General features: G+C 37.8%; 1 protein-coding gene across 4 annotated transcripts in view; it reads left to right on the top strand.

Moving 5' to 3' along the window:
- Positions 1-14,368, top strand: part of USP32 (ubiquitin specific peptidase 32) — a 213,956-nt gene that overhangs the window by 94,702 nt on the left and 104,886 nt on the right. For all 4 annotated transcript variants that reach the window (XM_025851484.2, XM_025851483.2, XM_073879501.1 and 1 more), the window contains one exon: positions 10,719-10,824. In XM_025851484.2, the coding sequence (XP_025707269.1) occupies positions 10,719-10,824 (106 nt within the window). The remainder of the gene's footprint in view (positions 1-10,718; positions 10,825-14,368) is intronic.

Here is a 14,368-nt window from a genome sequence, read left to right as displayed (position 1 = left end):
AGATTATGTACTGTGGGTCTTATTGTGTGCTTGAATTATTCTTTGAACTTCACCAACATAGAGTGTGACTCATTTTGTGTATTCATGTTACATATTTGTCATTAATTATATAAAAGACAATTTTTAGGCCTATCGGTTGGTAGAATCAGGGTCTTTGGGAAAATATGTTTTGTTTTGTTTTTTTACTTTGAGCTTTTGTACCTTTTTTTTTTAATGCTGTGTGAGTCAGTATAGATGATGTTACACTTTTGTAACAGATGTTTCCCCCAAAATAGTAGCTTGAGATAACAAAAGGTTATTTTTCACTCATAAAAATTCTGTTGATGGAGTCAGGTGATTCTCTGTAACAGCTCCTTTATGTGTAGGTTCAACTTTCCAGGCAGTGTCAATTCTTATGGCGTTTTTGTTTATCAGAAAGAGCTTCTGTAAATCACCAAGGTAGAGGTGGTCATGCCAGGGAGGGGTCTCTTGCCTGCAATTAGATATTTAGCCCAGAAGTGGTATTTGTCATTCTGTCCTTAGCCCTTTGGTCACAAATAGTCATATCAATTACAAGGAGCATGAAGAAATGTTTCCTTGCCTTATGCCCCAAAAGAAAGGAGAACTATATTTGTGAGAGCATCAGAAGCCTCTCCTACAAATATCTAGGCCTAATATTTTCATTATGCTCTCAATTTCCCTTTTGAAATTATCATTGGAATTACATTCCTGTTCTTATTATGCTGCTACCTTCTTGTTACCTTAGTTCAGCAATGCCCTTTAGGAAGGAGGATTGACACATTGTTCATATTGAAACATTTAATCCATATAAAAATATAGTGATTAGTTGACATAAGAAGGGAAAGATTACATGTATATGGGAGTATGAGTATAAATTCATGATGTATTTTCTAGCACAGTCCACTGAAAAGTCTGAGAAGCAATCACTAATACCAAATCAATAAGCACCCTCAGCACCTCTAATCAACTATTGGGCCACCCTGGCTCTTCTATACAAAATATATCTCAGGATGGCCAAACAGTTGCTTAGGGGAATTTTCTTGCTATAGAAGTATTCTAGCCAATTAACAAAAGAATGGCAGGATTATAATTACCAGCATTTTTTAACCTTTAGTGAATTTGTGAGTGTAGGCAGTGGCCATCAATGGCTACTAATGTCACAGAAAGAGAGATAAGCAGTCATTATGTGCCTTCTGATGGAGATACAATAGCATCAACTGGGAGGTGGTTTTTGCTAAAAAATATAATCAGTTTGCTGGAACTACCATTGCACAGAAAATACAGAGGACAGAATATGTAATCATCAAAATGCAAACTTTGGGTAACTGCTCAGGACCAACATCTTGGTTTCTTCAGCAAGTAAACTGTGAGGAAAAAAAGACAGGGTTGGAAGGAGAGAGAGAGAAAGAAAATGTACATATAAAGAGACTTAAGAGCCTAGCAACAAATTATATATTTTAGATCCTAATTTGAACAAACAAGTTGAAAAAAATTACGAGACAGTTGAGGAAACTTGAATACTGACTAGATACTTGGTGATACTAAGGAATTTTTGTTAGTTTTCATGTCAGTCTGTTTGGACTGGTATAACAATATCGTATTCTGAGTGACTTATAAACAACAGAAATTTGTTTCTCACAGTTCTGGAGTCTGGGAAACCCAAGATTAAGATGCCCCCATAGGAGTGCCTGGGTGGCTCAGATCTGGGTTAAGCTTCTGCCTTCGGCTCAGGTCATGATCTCCGGGTCCTGGGATCGAGCCCTACGTCAGGCTCCTGGCTCAGCGGGGAGTCTGCCTCTCCTTTTCCCTCTACCTCTCCCCCTGTTCATGTTCTCTTTCTATGTGTGTCTCAAATGAATAGATAAAATCTTAAAAAAAAAAAAAAGATGCCCACACATATAGAATCTGGTGAGGGCTTGCTTTCTGCTTCATAGATAACTCTCTTTCCCTGTGTCACCTGTCTCACATGGTAGAAAGGGCAAGGGAGCTCTCTCAGGCCTCTCTTGTAAGGATGACTAATCTCATTCATGAGGGCTCTACCCTCATTACCTAATCACCTCCCAAAGTGTCCTACCTCACATTGGGATTCAACATAAGAATTTGGGGGAGACAGGTTTTTTAAGTGGTAGTCCTAGTATGGCTATATTTTTAAAGTATCTTGTAATACATAATAAAATATTTACATATCACATTAAGAATAAATTGCATAGAGCTTTTTTTAAGACACAGAATAAGTTTGTTGTTGTCTAGGCATTTCCAGAAAAATCAGTTCTTCATTAACAAATTGAGAGCTGCTAAATTTGATATGAGAAAATTGGTTTTGAAAGAAATAACTTCAAAAGAAAGCATAGAAAAATTTTGATATGGAGTAAAACTAGTTGATGAATCAAATGCTCATTAAAAGTTTAAATGGAAAAGTATTGATCCTCACAAAATTTATGTAAAATGAAATGAAAATTGAAAACATAAATTTGGTTCTGTTGAGTATTAATCAAGCAGTTTAAAAAGTGTAGTAGAGTTTACTTAGGAAACTTTCCAAGGCAAAAGTTATGAGCTCATTGATTCCGAATTAATTCTTACTAATTAACAAAGTGGAGTCAAGCTCTGGTTTCTGTCTTCTGCCCTGAGAATAGCACTTCACACACAGGAGCTACTCTTCGGTCTGGGTCCTGGAATGAGAAGACATGTGACACGGGCATGGAATGGAGTGGAACTAAGTCTCAGGAAGTTAAGTGTTTTGCCCAAGATCATATAGCTAATAAATTAATAAAGGCTGTGTTCAAACCCAGGTCTCTCTCACGTCAAAGGCCATGAAAGTGTGCATCACTTATTTTCCCCAAGGAATAGTGGAATACCCTTGTACCTTATAGCCAAAAGACAGTGGGAGGAGAAGGACCAGGGAACAGGGCAGCAGCTGAAACATGGCACAACTTTTCCTTAAATCTGGAGATCTATGTACATCTGCCTGTTTTTAACCTTTTAACTATATTCCAAGAATTCTTGGTATGTTACAGAATATAGAATAAGTCTTTCTCGTTTGTTTTTAAAGTCTTTCTCTTTTAAAATGCATATTAATTTCTTTTCTGCACTAATGATATTATTTACTGGGATGATATCATTGCCTGAAAGGAGACTAGTGAGATCATTTTTATGCATCTTATGCATAAAATGCAAAAAATGCATTTTATGCATTTTTAAAGCATCAATTTTATTCTACATTATAATAGATCATTTTTATGCATGTTTAAAGCATCAATTTTATTCTACGTTAGTATAATATGCCAAGTCTCAGTCTGGATATTTATGGCTACCAAATATTTAAGAAAATATGTTTCTTATTCTCCTTTATTTTTTAATAGCTACAGAAAATAACTAAAAAGATTTTTTTGGGGGGGGGAGCCTAACGCAGGGCTCTAACTCACGGCCCTGAAATCAAGAATCGGACGCTTAACCAACTGAGCCATTGAGGCACCCCAAGAGATTTTTAAATAAAGATCTTATAATGAGTTACAATAATAATAAACACTTATGTGCTTTTTAAAAAGTAGCATCAAAATATCCTTTCTATCCTGTGCACACACGCTCTCACCAATCCTAAAAACAAAGCTGAGTAGTAAGGAGCATGGCACTTAGTATTTCATTAGTGTTAAAGCATTGTCAGTTGTAACATAACCGTTGCTTTAAAATAACTTCTTGGGGATAAAAATATTGCACATTAGATGTGTTAGATGCATGATGATTTCTGAAACATTAATAAAAGGTGGAAAATACATATGCCTTAGAATTCAGGAAATAGGGTGATTTTCCTGGGCCTCTTTTCCTCATCTGTCAGATGAACTTTTGAACTTGGTAGTTTTGGATGGTTATTACTGTTCCTGTATTTTGGGAGTGAGGTTACCAGTATGTTCCAGCATTCCAACCAGACGTATTCAAAACAAAATCTTCTGTATTTTAGAAATACTTGCAACACTGAAAATCATATCTTACCCAAAATTCCTTGATTAACTTTACTGTCTTTGTATTAAAGTCAGGTAAGTGGTCAGAAATGAAGAGCCTACATTATTAAGTTAAAGCAGGGGGAAAGGAGATGCCGAAGACATAGTGGTTATACATTGAATTTGTATTTGGAATTTTGGAATTTTGTAGTTTAATTTTCAATAGATTTTACCAAAACAGTTTCATCTTGCTGATGATGGCTTTCATTTCATGTAATACTAAAGAGTGTTTATAGCCATATTATAGAACCATGAAGTGGTTAAGAGTTCAGTTTCAGGAACCTGTCTTGCCTAGGGTTTGAATCTTGACTCTGCCACCTCATTAATGTATGACTTTGGACAAGTTACTTACTCTCCTTGGGCTCTAGTTTTGCTCAACCACAAAATGGGGACAACCAGTAATACTTTCCTCATGGAATCATCTTGAGGCTTAATACTGTTAAACCACTTACCACAACAGTTTTATGGCACATAATAGGCATTTAAGTGTTGGCTGTTGTTTTTATTATTATGAAAATAATAATTTATTAATGGAGTTAATGTTGGGTTGAGGACTATAGTGCTGTGATTTAGTAAGTAGTTTCTTAATGACTGGCAATATAAAGATCAAGATACATGATATACCATTGTACGTGTAGTATGCAACAGTACGTGTCCAGTTCCTTTCTCCCATCTTCTGCGCTACTGTCATGTGTTTTAATATATTTTTTGAAGATTTTATTTATTTATTCGACAGAGAGAGTGAGAGAGTACAAGCAGGGGGAGCAGTAGAGGGAGAGGGAGAAGCAGGCTTCCCGCTGAGCAGGGAGCCCTATGTGGGGCTCGATCCCAGGACCCTGATACCATGACCTGAGCTGAAGGCAGGCACTTAACCATCTGAGCCACCCAGGCCCGCCATGTGTTTTAATTTTACACATGCTATAAACATTACATTTTTACTCCTATTCCTTTAGATAGCCAATTATCTTTTAGAGCAATTAAAAATAAGGAAAAAACTACATTTTATATGTACCTTCATTTATTGCCATTTCCCTTATTTTGTCTTTGTGTAGGTACATGAGTCTGGTTTGGTATTGTATTTCCTTTAGCCTAAAGTGCTTTTTCTTCCCATTTTATGTGGTGCAGCTTTGCTGGTAATGACTTCTTTGTTTTTGTTTTCCTGAAAAAATCTATTTGACCTTTCTTTTTCAAAGATACTTTCTCTGAGTGTAGGATTCTCAGTTTTTTCTTCTTAGTGTTGAAAATGTGCCACTTCACCGTCTTCTGGCTTATGTAGTTTTTTTTTTTTTTAAAGATTTATTTATTTTTGAGAGAGTGAGAATGAGAGAGAGAGAGAGCACATGAGAGGGGGGAGGGTTAGAGGGAGAAGCAGACTCCCTGCCGAGCAGGGAGCCCGATGCGGGACTCGATCCCGGGACTCCAGGATCATGACCTGAGCCGAAGGCAGTCGCTTAACCAACTGAGCCACCCAGGCGCCCTGGCTTATGTAGTTTTTGATGAGAAATGTTTCTCTCGATATAGTATGTTTTTTTTCCTCTGTGTGCCTTAAAGATTTTCTTTTTATCTTTGGTTTTGAGTAGTTTGAATATGATTTGTCTGGTTGGTTTTGGGGGGTTAGAGGTGTAATTTATCCTCCCTGTTCTCAGAACAACTTCTGTCTGTGGTTTTGTATCTTTATTAGTTTTGGAAAATTCTCAGCATTATCTTTTCAGATACTTCTTCTCCATTCTCTTTTACTTCTAAGATTTCAACTGCATGTGTGTTAAATCAGTTGATTGTACCACAGCTCTTGGATCTTCTGTTTTGTTCCTTCCTACCCACACATTTTTTCCCCTGTTTCATTTTGGACAGTCTCTTACTTGACTCTCTGGAGTTTACTGTTGAGCCATTCCAAAGCTTTTATTAACTCTCTGTTCCCGTTTTTCCTTTGTCAGGGTGGTTTTTTCCTTTCCTTCCTTGTGTAACTTATAATTTGTGGTTGAAAGATGGATGTTTTATATACCGGACAGTACAGACTGAGGGAAATAGTATTTATGCCTGCCTAGATCTTTAGCATGAGTAGCTGAGTCCGTCTTGTCTGTGGTTGAGCTGTATTTTGTATTGCTATGCTTACCCACAGTGCACTACAGACTTCAAATTCCAGTCTAGGGTTACCTTTTTTATTTTTATTTTTTTTAAATATTTTATTTATTTGAGAGAGAGAGTGAGCAAGAAAGAATACAAGCAGGGTGAAGGGCAGAGGGAGAAGCAGACTCCCCGCTGAGCAGGGTCGTGGGACTTGATCCCGGGACTCTGGGATTATGACCTGAGCTGAAGGCAGTCACTTAACCAACTGCGCCACCCAGGCGCCCCTAAGATTTATTTATTTTTTGAGAGAGAAAGCACACACAGAGGGAGAGAATCTCAAGCAGACTCCCTGCTGAGAGCTGAGCCTGACACAGGGCTCGATCTCAGGAGCCTGAGATCATGACCCAAGCTGAAATCAAGAGTTGGACGCTTAACTGACTGAGCCACCCAGGTGCCCCACCAGAGGATTTTTCTAATGTCTGTCCTACCTTCAACTTTGGATCTCACTTTCTTAGTTGTTACAGTACCTTAGAGAGTGTCTCTCTCCCTACTCTTCCCTTCCCAGCAGTAGACTGATGTTATTTATTACCTCAGTGTTTGCTAACACAATGGTGGTAATGGGTGTGGGTGCTAGGGCAGGGGACAGTCTGTTTTCCATTTTTCTGTTTCAGTTTTAGGCAGGCAGTGTATCCCCAGAGACTTTCTCAGTGGTTCCACCTCTCTCCCAGGGGTAGGGGATCTCTAAAGATCTAGGGCTATGATGTTTTCTACCCCTGCCTCAGGGATAGAGGGTTTTTTCTGTTACCTTCTTTCAGTTTATGCAGGGACCAACTAAAAATAGTTACTCCATAAAGTATATTAAGATTTAAAAAAAATTTTTTTTTATATTCTAATCTGAAGCCATCTCCCTAGGTTTGTTTTTGCTAGACTTTTCTATCAATGGCACCAGAGATACAAAGTTTTTGGCATCAAGTGTGTTATTAAATATAATTATAAATATCACTTAATATATTTTCATTTTTCATATTGATTCTAGGTTTTATTTCTTTAATTCTTTTTTTATTGAAGTATAATTGATATACAATGTTAAATTAGTTTCAGGTGTACAACATAGTGATTTAACTTCTCTATTCATCATGCTATGCTCAGCACAAGTGTAGCTACCATCAGTCACCATACAATACTATTATAGTACAATTGACTATATTCCCTATGCTGTACCTTTTATCCATGTGACTTATTAATTCTATAACTGGAAGCCTGTATCTCCCACTCCCCTTCACCCATTTGCCTATCCTCCCCTGCCCCTCTGGCAGCCATCAGTTTTTCTGTATCTTTGGGTCTGTTTCTTCTTTTTGTTTGTTTATTCATTTGTTTTGCTTTTTAGATTCCACATATAAGTGAAATCATTGTCTTTCTCTGTCTGACTTATCTCACTTGGCATAATAACTTATGGGTCCATCCGTGTTGTTGCAGTTGTCAAGATCTCATCCCTTTTGTATGGCTGAGTAATATTCCTGTGTGTGTGTGTGTGTGTGTGTGTGTGTGTGTGTACATACACATGTACACACACCACATCTTCTTTATCCATTCATCTATCAGTGGACACTTGAGTTACTTTCATATCTTGGCCATTATAAATAATACTGCAATAAGCATAGAGGTGCATATATCTTTTCAAATTAGCGTTTTCATTTTCTTTGGGTAAATAGCCAGTAGTGGAATTACTGGACCATATGGTATTTCTATTTTTGATATTTTGAGGAACCTCTGTACCCTTTTCTACAGGGGCTGCACAATTTATAATCCCACCAACAGTGTACAAGGGCTCCCTTTTTCTCCAATCCTCACCAACACTTGTTATTTTTTGTGTTTTTGATTCTAGCCGTTCTGATAAGTGTAAGGTGATACCTCATTGTGGTTTTGATTTGCACTTCCCTGATGATTACTGATATCGAGCATCTTTTCATGTGTCTGTTGGCTATGTGTATGTTTACTTTGGAAAAAATGCCTATTCAGATCCTCTGCCCTTTTTTTTTTTAAGTAGCTCCATGCCTAGCACAGAGCCCAACCTGTGGGGCTTGAACTCACAACCCTGAGATCAAGACCTGAGCTGAGATCAAGAATCAGGTGCTTAACTGATTGAGCCACCCAGGTGCCCCATGTCCATTTTAAAATCAGATTATTTGTTTTTTTGGTGTTGAATTGTGTAAGTTCTTATATATATTTTAGATATTAACCCCTTATCAGATATATTATTTTTCGAATATGTTTTCTCATTCAGTAGATTGCCTTTTCATTTTGTTGATGGTTTCCATCAGTATGCAAAATATTTTTATTTTGGTGTAGTCCCAATAGTTTTATTTTTGCTTTTGTTTCCATTTTACCTAGAAAAATGTTAACAACAGCTGATGTCAAAGAAATTACTGCCTATGTTTTCTTCTGGGAGTTTTACGGTTTGATATCTCACATATAAATCTTGATTCCATTTTTATTTTATTTTTGTGTTTTGTATAAACAGGTAGTCTAGTTTCCCAGACCTGTCCAGTTTTCCCAGCACCATTTATTGAAGAGACTTTTCATTTTCTCATTGTATATTCTTGCCTCTTTTGTCATAGATTAATTGACCATATAAGTATGTGTTTATTTCTGGGCTGTTTATTCTGTTCCATTGATTTCTATGTCTGTTTTTATGACAATATTATGCTGTATTGATTACTATAACTTTGTAGTAAATCTTGAAATCTGGGAGTTCCAGCTTTGTTGTTCTTTCTCAAGACTGCTTTGACTATTGGAGGGGGGGGTCTTTTGTGGTTCCATGCAAATTTTAATATTGTTTGTTGTAGTTCTTTGAAAAATGATGTTGGTATTTTAGTAGAAGTTGCATTGAATCTATAGATTCCTTTGGGTTTGAACTATTCTTTAATCATGAATTTTATTGACAAAAATTCTGCATTGCAAATACTAGGTCAGTTTGTTTTAAAGAACATGGCGCTTCTGACACCAGTTGTGTGGGTTTTTTCCCTTTATCAGTCAGTTTTTCAACTCTCTGGACACCACTTGGATGTCCTACAGTTCAATTCAATTCTGATACTAAGTACCTGGAATTAGTGCATACCTCACAGGTCTGGTCCTGGACCTCTGGTACTTCTGACCAATTGGCTGTAAATCTAGGGTTCCTGTGACCCCTCTAGGGGTTTGATAATTTGTTAGAATGGCTCACAGAACTCAGGAAGACACTTTAATTACTATTACCAGTTTTTTATTTTTATTTTTTATTTTTTTTTAAAGATTTTATTTATTTATTTGACAGAGAGAGACAGTGAGAGCAGGAACAGAAGCAGGGGGAGTGGGAGAGGGAGAAGCAGGCTTCCCGCTGAGCAGGGAGCCCGATGTGGGACTCGATCCCAGGACCCTGGGATCATGACCTGAACCGAAGGCAGACGCTTAACGACTGAGCCACCCAGGCGCCCTACCAGTTTATTTTAAAGACTACAACTCAGTAACAGCCAAATAGGAAGAGAGGCTGACGGTGGCGGCAGCAAGGGATCTGGATGGGCAAGGAGGGAGACGGTATGCAGAACTTCCATGCCATCTCTGGGTGCTCCACCCTTCTAGCACCTTGATGTATTCACCAACCTGGAAGCTCTCCAAACCCCATGGTTTAAGGGTTTTTAATGGAAGTTCCATTACGTAGGCATGGTTGGTTAAATAATTGGCTATTGATTGGCTATTGGTGATTAACTCAGTTTCAGGCCCCTTTCCCCTTCCTGGAGACTGTGGAGAGATGCTGAATATTTCAGTCCTCTAATCACATCTTTTCCTCTGATTGGTAGGCTTACATTCTGAGCTTTGTAAAGGCCCACCAGAAGTCACCTCATTAGCATATGAATGAAAGGGGCTTATAGATGAATAACAAAAGATGCTCCTTTCACCTACATCAGTAAGGAAGGATTTTTAGAAGCTCTTGTATCAGGAACCTGGAAGAAGACCAAATATGTATTTCTTCTTATAACACAATATCACAAAATTGTCCAATGAATTTATGTGATTGTTGCTGTCCCTTTCTTATGCATAGCTTTTTTTCTTTATTTTTGATCACTGTAATACTCATTTCTAAGAGTGTAAAAAGTGTCTTTTGTGGTCTCTATATATTTTACTTTTTAAAAATTGAACAAATAACATTGTAAATTTGAGGCATACATGTTAATTTGATACATTTATATATTGTAATATGATTGCCATTCCATTTCTGAACTTTCACTTAAGAGAATGTCCATCTTTCAAATCAAAATGTGTCTAAGTTTTACAGAGGTTGAAGGAAATTCTGTAATTACACAAAATTCTTATCACATTATTGGGGCTTTTGAAGGGGAGGACCTTTATCTTCTTTGGCCTTGATAAGGACTCCAAAGAGAAAGAATATTCAGTGTGTGAGCCAGTGATATATGTACTTTAGAATAGATACAGTGTATTTTTGGCTGAGTGCAATAACAAGATGTGTAAGAGGAAGAAGAGGGAGAAACTTAACATCATTTCACTAAAGTTTACCAAAGCCTTATTTGGAGATGGAGACAAGATTTGGTAAAGGTGATACCAGCCTCAAATTCCTCAACAACTAAAACATCTAACGTTGTTTTTATCATTTTCTCCTAGGTGATTTACTGTTCTTTTGGTGGAACATCCAAAGGACTGCACTTCAATAACTTAATAGTTGGACTTGTCCTTCTTACAAGAGGCAGAGATGAAGAGAAAGCAAAATGTAAGTACTTTTATTATCTCAAAATGATGATACTACATTTCTGTGCAGAATAATTTACCTGAAAATTCTTTTTTTTTTTTTGAAGATTTTATTTATTTGACAGAGAGACAGCAAGAGAGGGAACACAAGCAGGGGGAGTGGGAAAGGGAGAAGCAGGCTTCCCGCGGAGCAGGGAGCCCGATGCGGGGCTCAATCCCAGGACCCTGGGATCATGACCTGAGCCGAAAGCAGACGCCTAACGACTGAGCCACGCAGGCGCTCCTTACCTGAAAATTCTTGATGACAGTCAAAGCATTTGAGTTAATATTTCTCCAAAGAAAATATATAAGTGGCCAATAAGCACTTGAAAAAATGCTCAACATGATCAGGTATTAGGGAAATATGCATTAAAATTAGAGTGAGATACCATGGCATATCTACCAGGATGGCTGAAATAAAAAAGACAGATTAGGATTGGTGAGGATGGAAAAGTTGCAACCCTTATACATTGTTGCTGGGAGTGTAAAATAGTACTGTCACTTTTGGAAAACTGTTAGGTAGTTCTTCAAATTGTTAAACATTGAGTTATCATATGACCTGGCAATTCCACTCCTATGTATATATCCCGGAAAATTGAAAACATGTATTCATTAAAAAAATATGCATGAGTATTCACAGAAGCACTGTGCATAATAGTCACAAGATGCAAACAAACCTAGTGTCCATCAACTTATGCATTCAACATAAACAAAATGTGTATGTCCATATAATAAATTACTGCTTGACAATAAAAAGGAATAAAGTACAAATAAATGCTGTTAACATGTGAACCTGAAAATATTATTGAAGTCATAAATGCCAAAGTAGGCCACGTAGTATGTAATTCCATTTATATGAAATGTCTGGATTAAGCAAATCCTTAGGCACAGTAGATTAGTGATTGCCAGAGGCTGGTGGAAGAGAGGAAAAATGGAGAACAGCTGCTAATAAAGGTGGGTTTCTTTTTGGGATGAAAGTTTTATTGAAAATTTCCCAGGGGAGGGGCGCCTGAGTGGCTCAGTGAGTTAAGCTTCTGCTTTCAGTTCAGGTTATGATCACAGGGTTCTGGGATCGAGTCCTGCATCGGACTCCCTGCTCAGCAGGGAGCCTGCTTCTCCCTCTGCCCTTCCCCGGGCTTGTGCTCTCTCCTCTTTTGCTCACTCTCTCTTTCAAATACATAAATAAAATCCTTAAAAAAGAAAAAAAAAAAGGAAAATTTCCCAGGGGAAGTAAAGGCAAGTGTTTCTGTTACATAGGATATATATAACACTTTGCTCCAAAAATTCCTAGGTTTTTATCCTTGGCCACTGGATGTTGGGTCTTTCTCTCTTCCTTCTTCCTTTTCTAACCTGCCTTCTGACTGCTTCCCCTAAATCTCTCAATCTTCTCTCTTACCCCTGAATTTAGACTGTTCTTTTTAATCTTTTTCCTTTTTTATAGTTTTATTGAGGTGTAATTGACTTAAAATGCACATATAAAAAGTACAGATTTTGATATGTTTCGACACATATATGTACCCACATTATCACAGTTAAGATATTGAATGTATCCTTAAACCCAATTGGAATTTCACTGTGATCCTGGTTTTTCAAATTAGCATCCCTCTACCAACAAATAGTGTGGCTCCAGGCAGCCAGTAATTAAAAATAACATTTTTGGGAGGCTCACAAACATAAACATATATTTAAATGTGTTTTTTTTTTTAAGATTTTATTTATTTCTTAGAGAGAGAAAAAGAGCACAGAAGCAGGGGGGAGAGGGAGAAGGAGAAGCAGGCTTCCCTTTGAGTAGAGAGCCCAATGTGGGGCTTGATCCCAAGGACCCCAGGATCATGCCCTGAGCTGAAGGCAGACACTTAACTGACTGACCCACACCCAGGTGCCCCTCTTTATTTTTATTATACCGTTGTATTAGTTTTCTAGGGCTGCCCTAACAAAGTACTGCATACTTTCATAAATGGCTTAAAACAACAGAAACTTAACTGTCTTACAGTTCTGTAAATTTGTAGAAGTCCAAATTGAAGATGTTGGCAGGGCCCTGCTCCCTCTGAGAGAATAATGCCTTCAGAGGGATGGAATGTCTCTTCTACTTTTCTGTCTTCTATCTTTCCAAATAAGGTCCCATTCACAAGTACCTGGAGGTTGGGTTTCAACATATCTTTCTGGGAGATGCAGTTCAATCCATAACAGCAATATTTCAAACATACATATAATATGTACATCCACCCAGCTTTATTACTTCTTAACATTATATCATATTTGTCCCGGATCTTATTTTTTTAGGAAATAAAATAATACAGCCAAGGTGTGGTGCTCTCTCTCTCTGTATCTCTTCATGGTTCTGTCCCCATTCTTCCTTCACAGAGGTACCCACTCTCATGGATATAGTGATCTTTCGTTCCTCATGTAGGTCTGTCTGTATTTATTTATTTATCTATTTATTTATTTATTTTTTAAAGATTTTATTCATTTATTTGAGAGAGAGAGAGAATGAGAGATAGCACGAGAGGGAAGAGGGTCAGAGGGAGAAGCAGACTTCCCGCTGAGCAGGGAGCCCGATGCGGGACTCGATCCTGGGACTCCAGGATCGTGACCTGAGCCGAAGGCAGTCGCTCAACCGACTGAGCCACCCAGGCGCCTGAGAATCTTTTTTTTTAAAGATTTTATTTATTTATTTGACAGAGAGAGACACAGCGAGAGAGGGAACGCAAGTAGAGGGAGTGGGGGAGGGAGAAGCAGGCTTCCCGCAGAGCAGGGAGCCCGATGCAGGGCTTGATCCCGGGACCCTGGGATCATGACCTGAGCCGAAGGCAGACGCTTAACGACTGAGCCACCCAGGCGCCCCTCATGTAGGTCTTTATACATTTATGACTTTTTATATACCCTTTAACATATCTTCACCTCTTTTGCAGATTTTAAACTTTTTAAGTAAATGGCATATGGTACAGATTATTTTGCAATTTGCTTTTTCCCTGAATATTTTTGATACTTATCCATCTTGAAACACTTAGTTCCTTTATTCTGACTGCTATATAGCATTCATTGTGTGTGTATATCTCAGTTTACCTATTTTCTTATTGATAGACATTTATCTTTTTTTCCCTAAGTTTTGCTAATACTAATAATACTCCAGTGAACATTGTTGTATCTCATGCATATGGATGAAAGTTTCTCAAGGGTGGAAGTTGAGTTGCTTAGAATCTGAATTTCTAGCATATATCACCTTTGCTAGATTTGGCCAAGTTCCTCTCCAAAATGGTTGCAATAATTCATACTTTTTTTTTTTTAAGATTTTATTTATTTATTTGTCAGAGAAGAGAGAGAGCAAGTACAAGTGGGGGAAGCTGCAGGCAGAGGGAGAAGCAGGCTCCCCGCTGAGCAAGGAGCCCGATGTGGGACTCGATCCCAGAACACCAGGATCATGACCTGAGCCAAAGGCAGCCACTTAACCAACTGAACCACCCAGGCAACCCAATAATTCATACTCTTATTAACAGTGTATAAAAGTTTCTGTTTCTCCCAATTTA

This window comes from Callorhinus ursinus, unplaced genomic scaffold (genome assembly GCF_003265705.2).
Source record: "Callorhinus ursinus isolate GAN/ISIS: 27379988/994484 unplaced genomic scaffold, GSC_fseal_2.0 scaffold34, whole genome shotgun sequence".
Taxonomy (NCBI): domain Eukaryota; kingdom Metazoa; phylum Chordata; class Mammalia; order Carnivora; family Otariidae; genus Callorhinus; species Callorhinus ursinus.
This window is presented reverse-complemented; position numbering and strand designations above follow the sequence as displayed.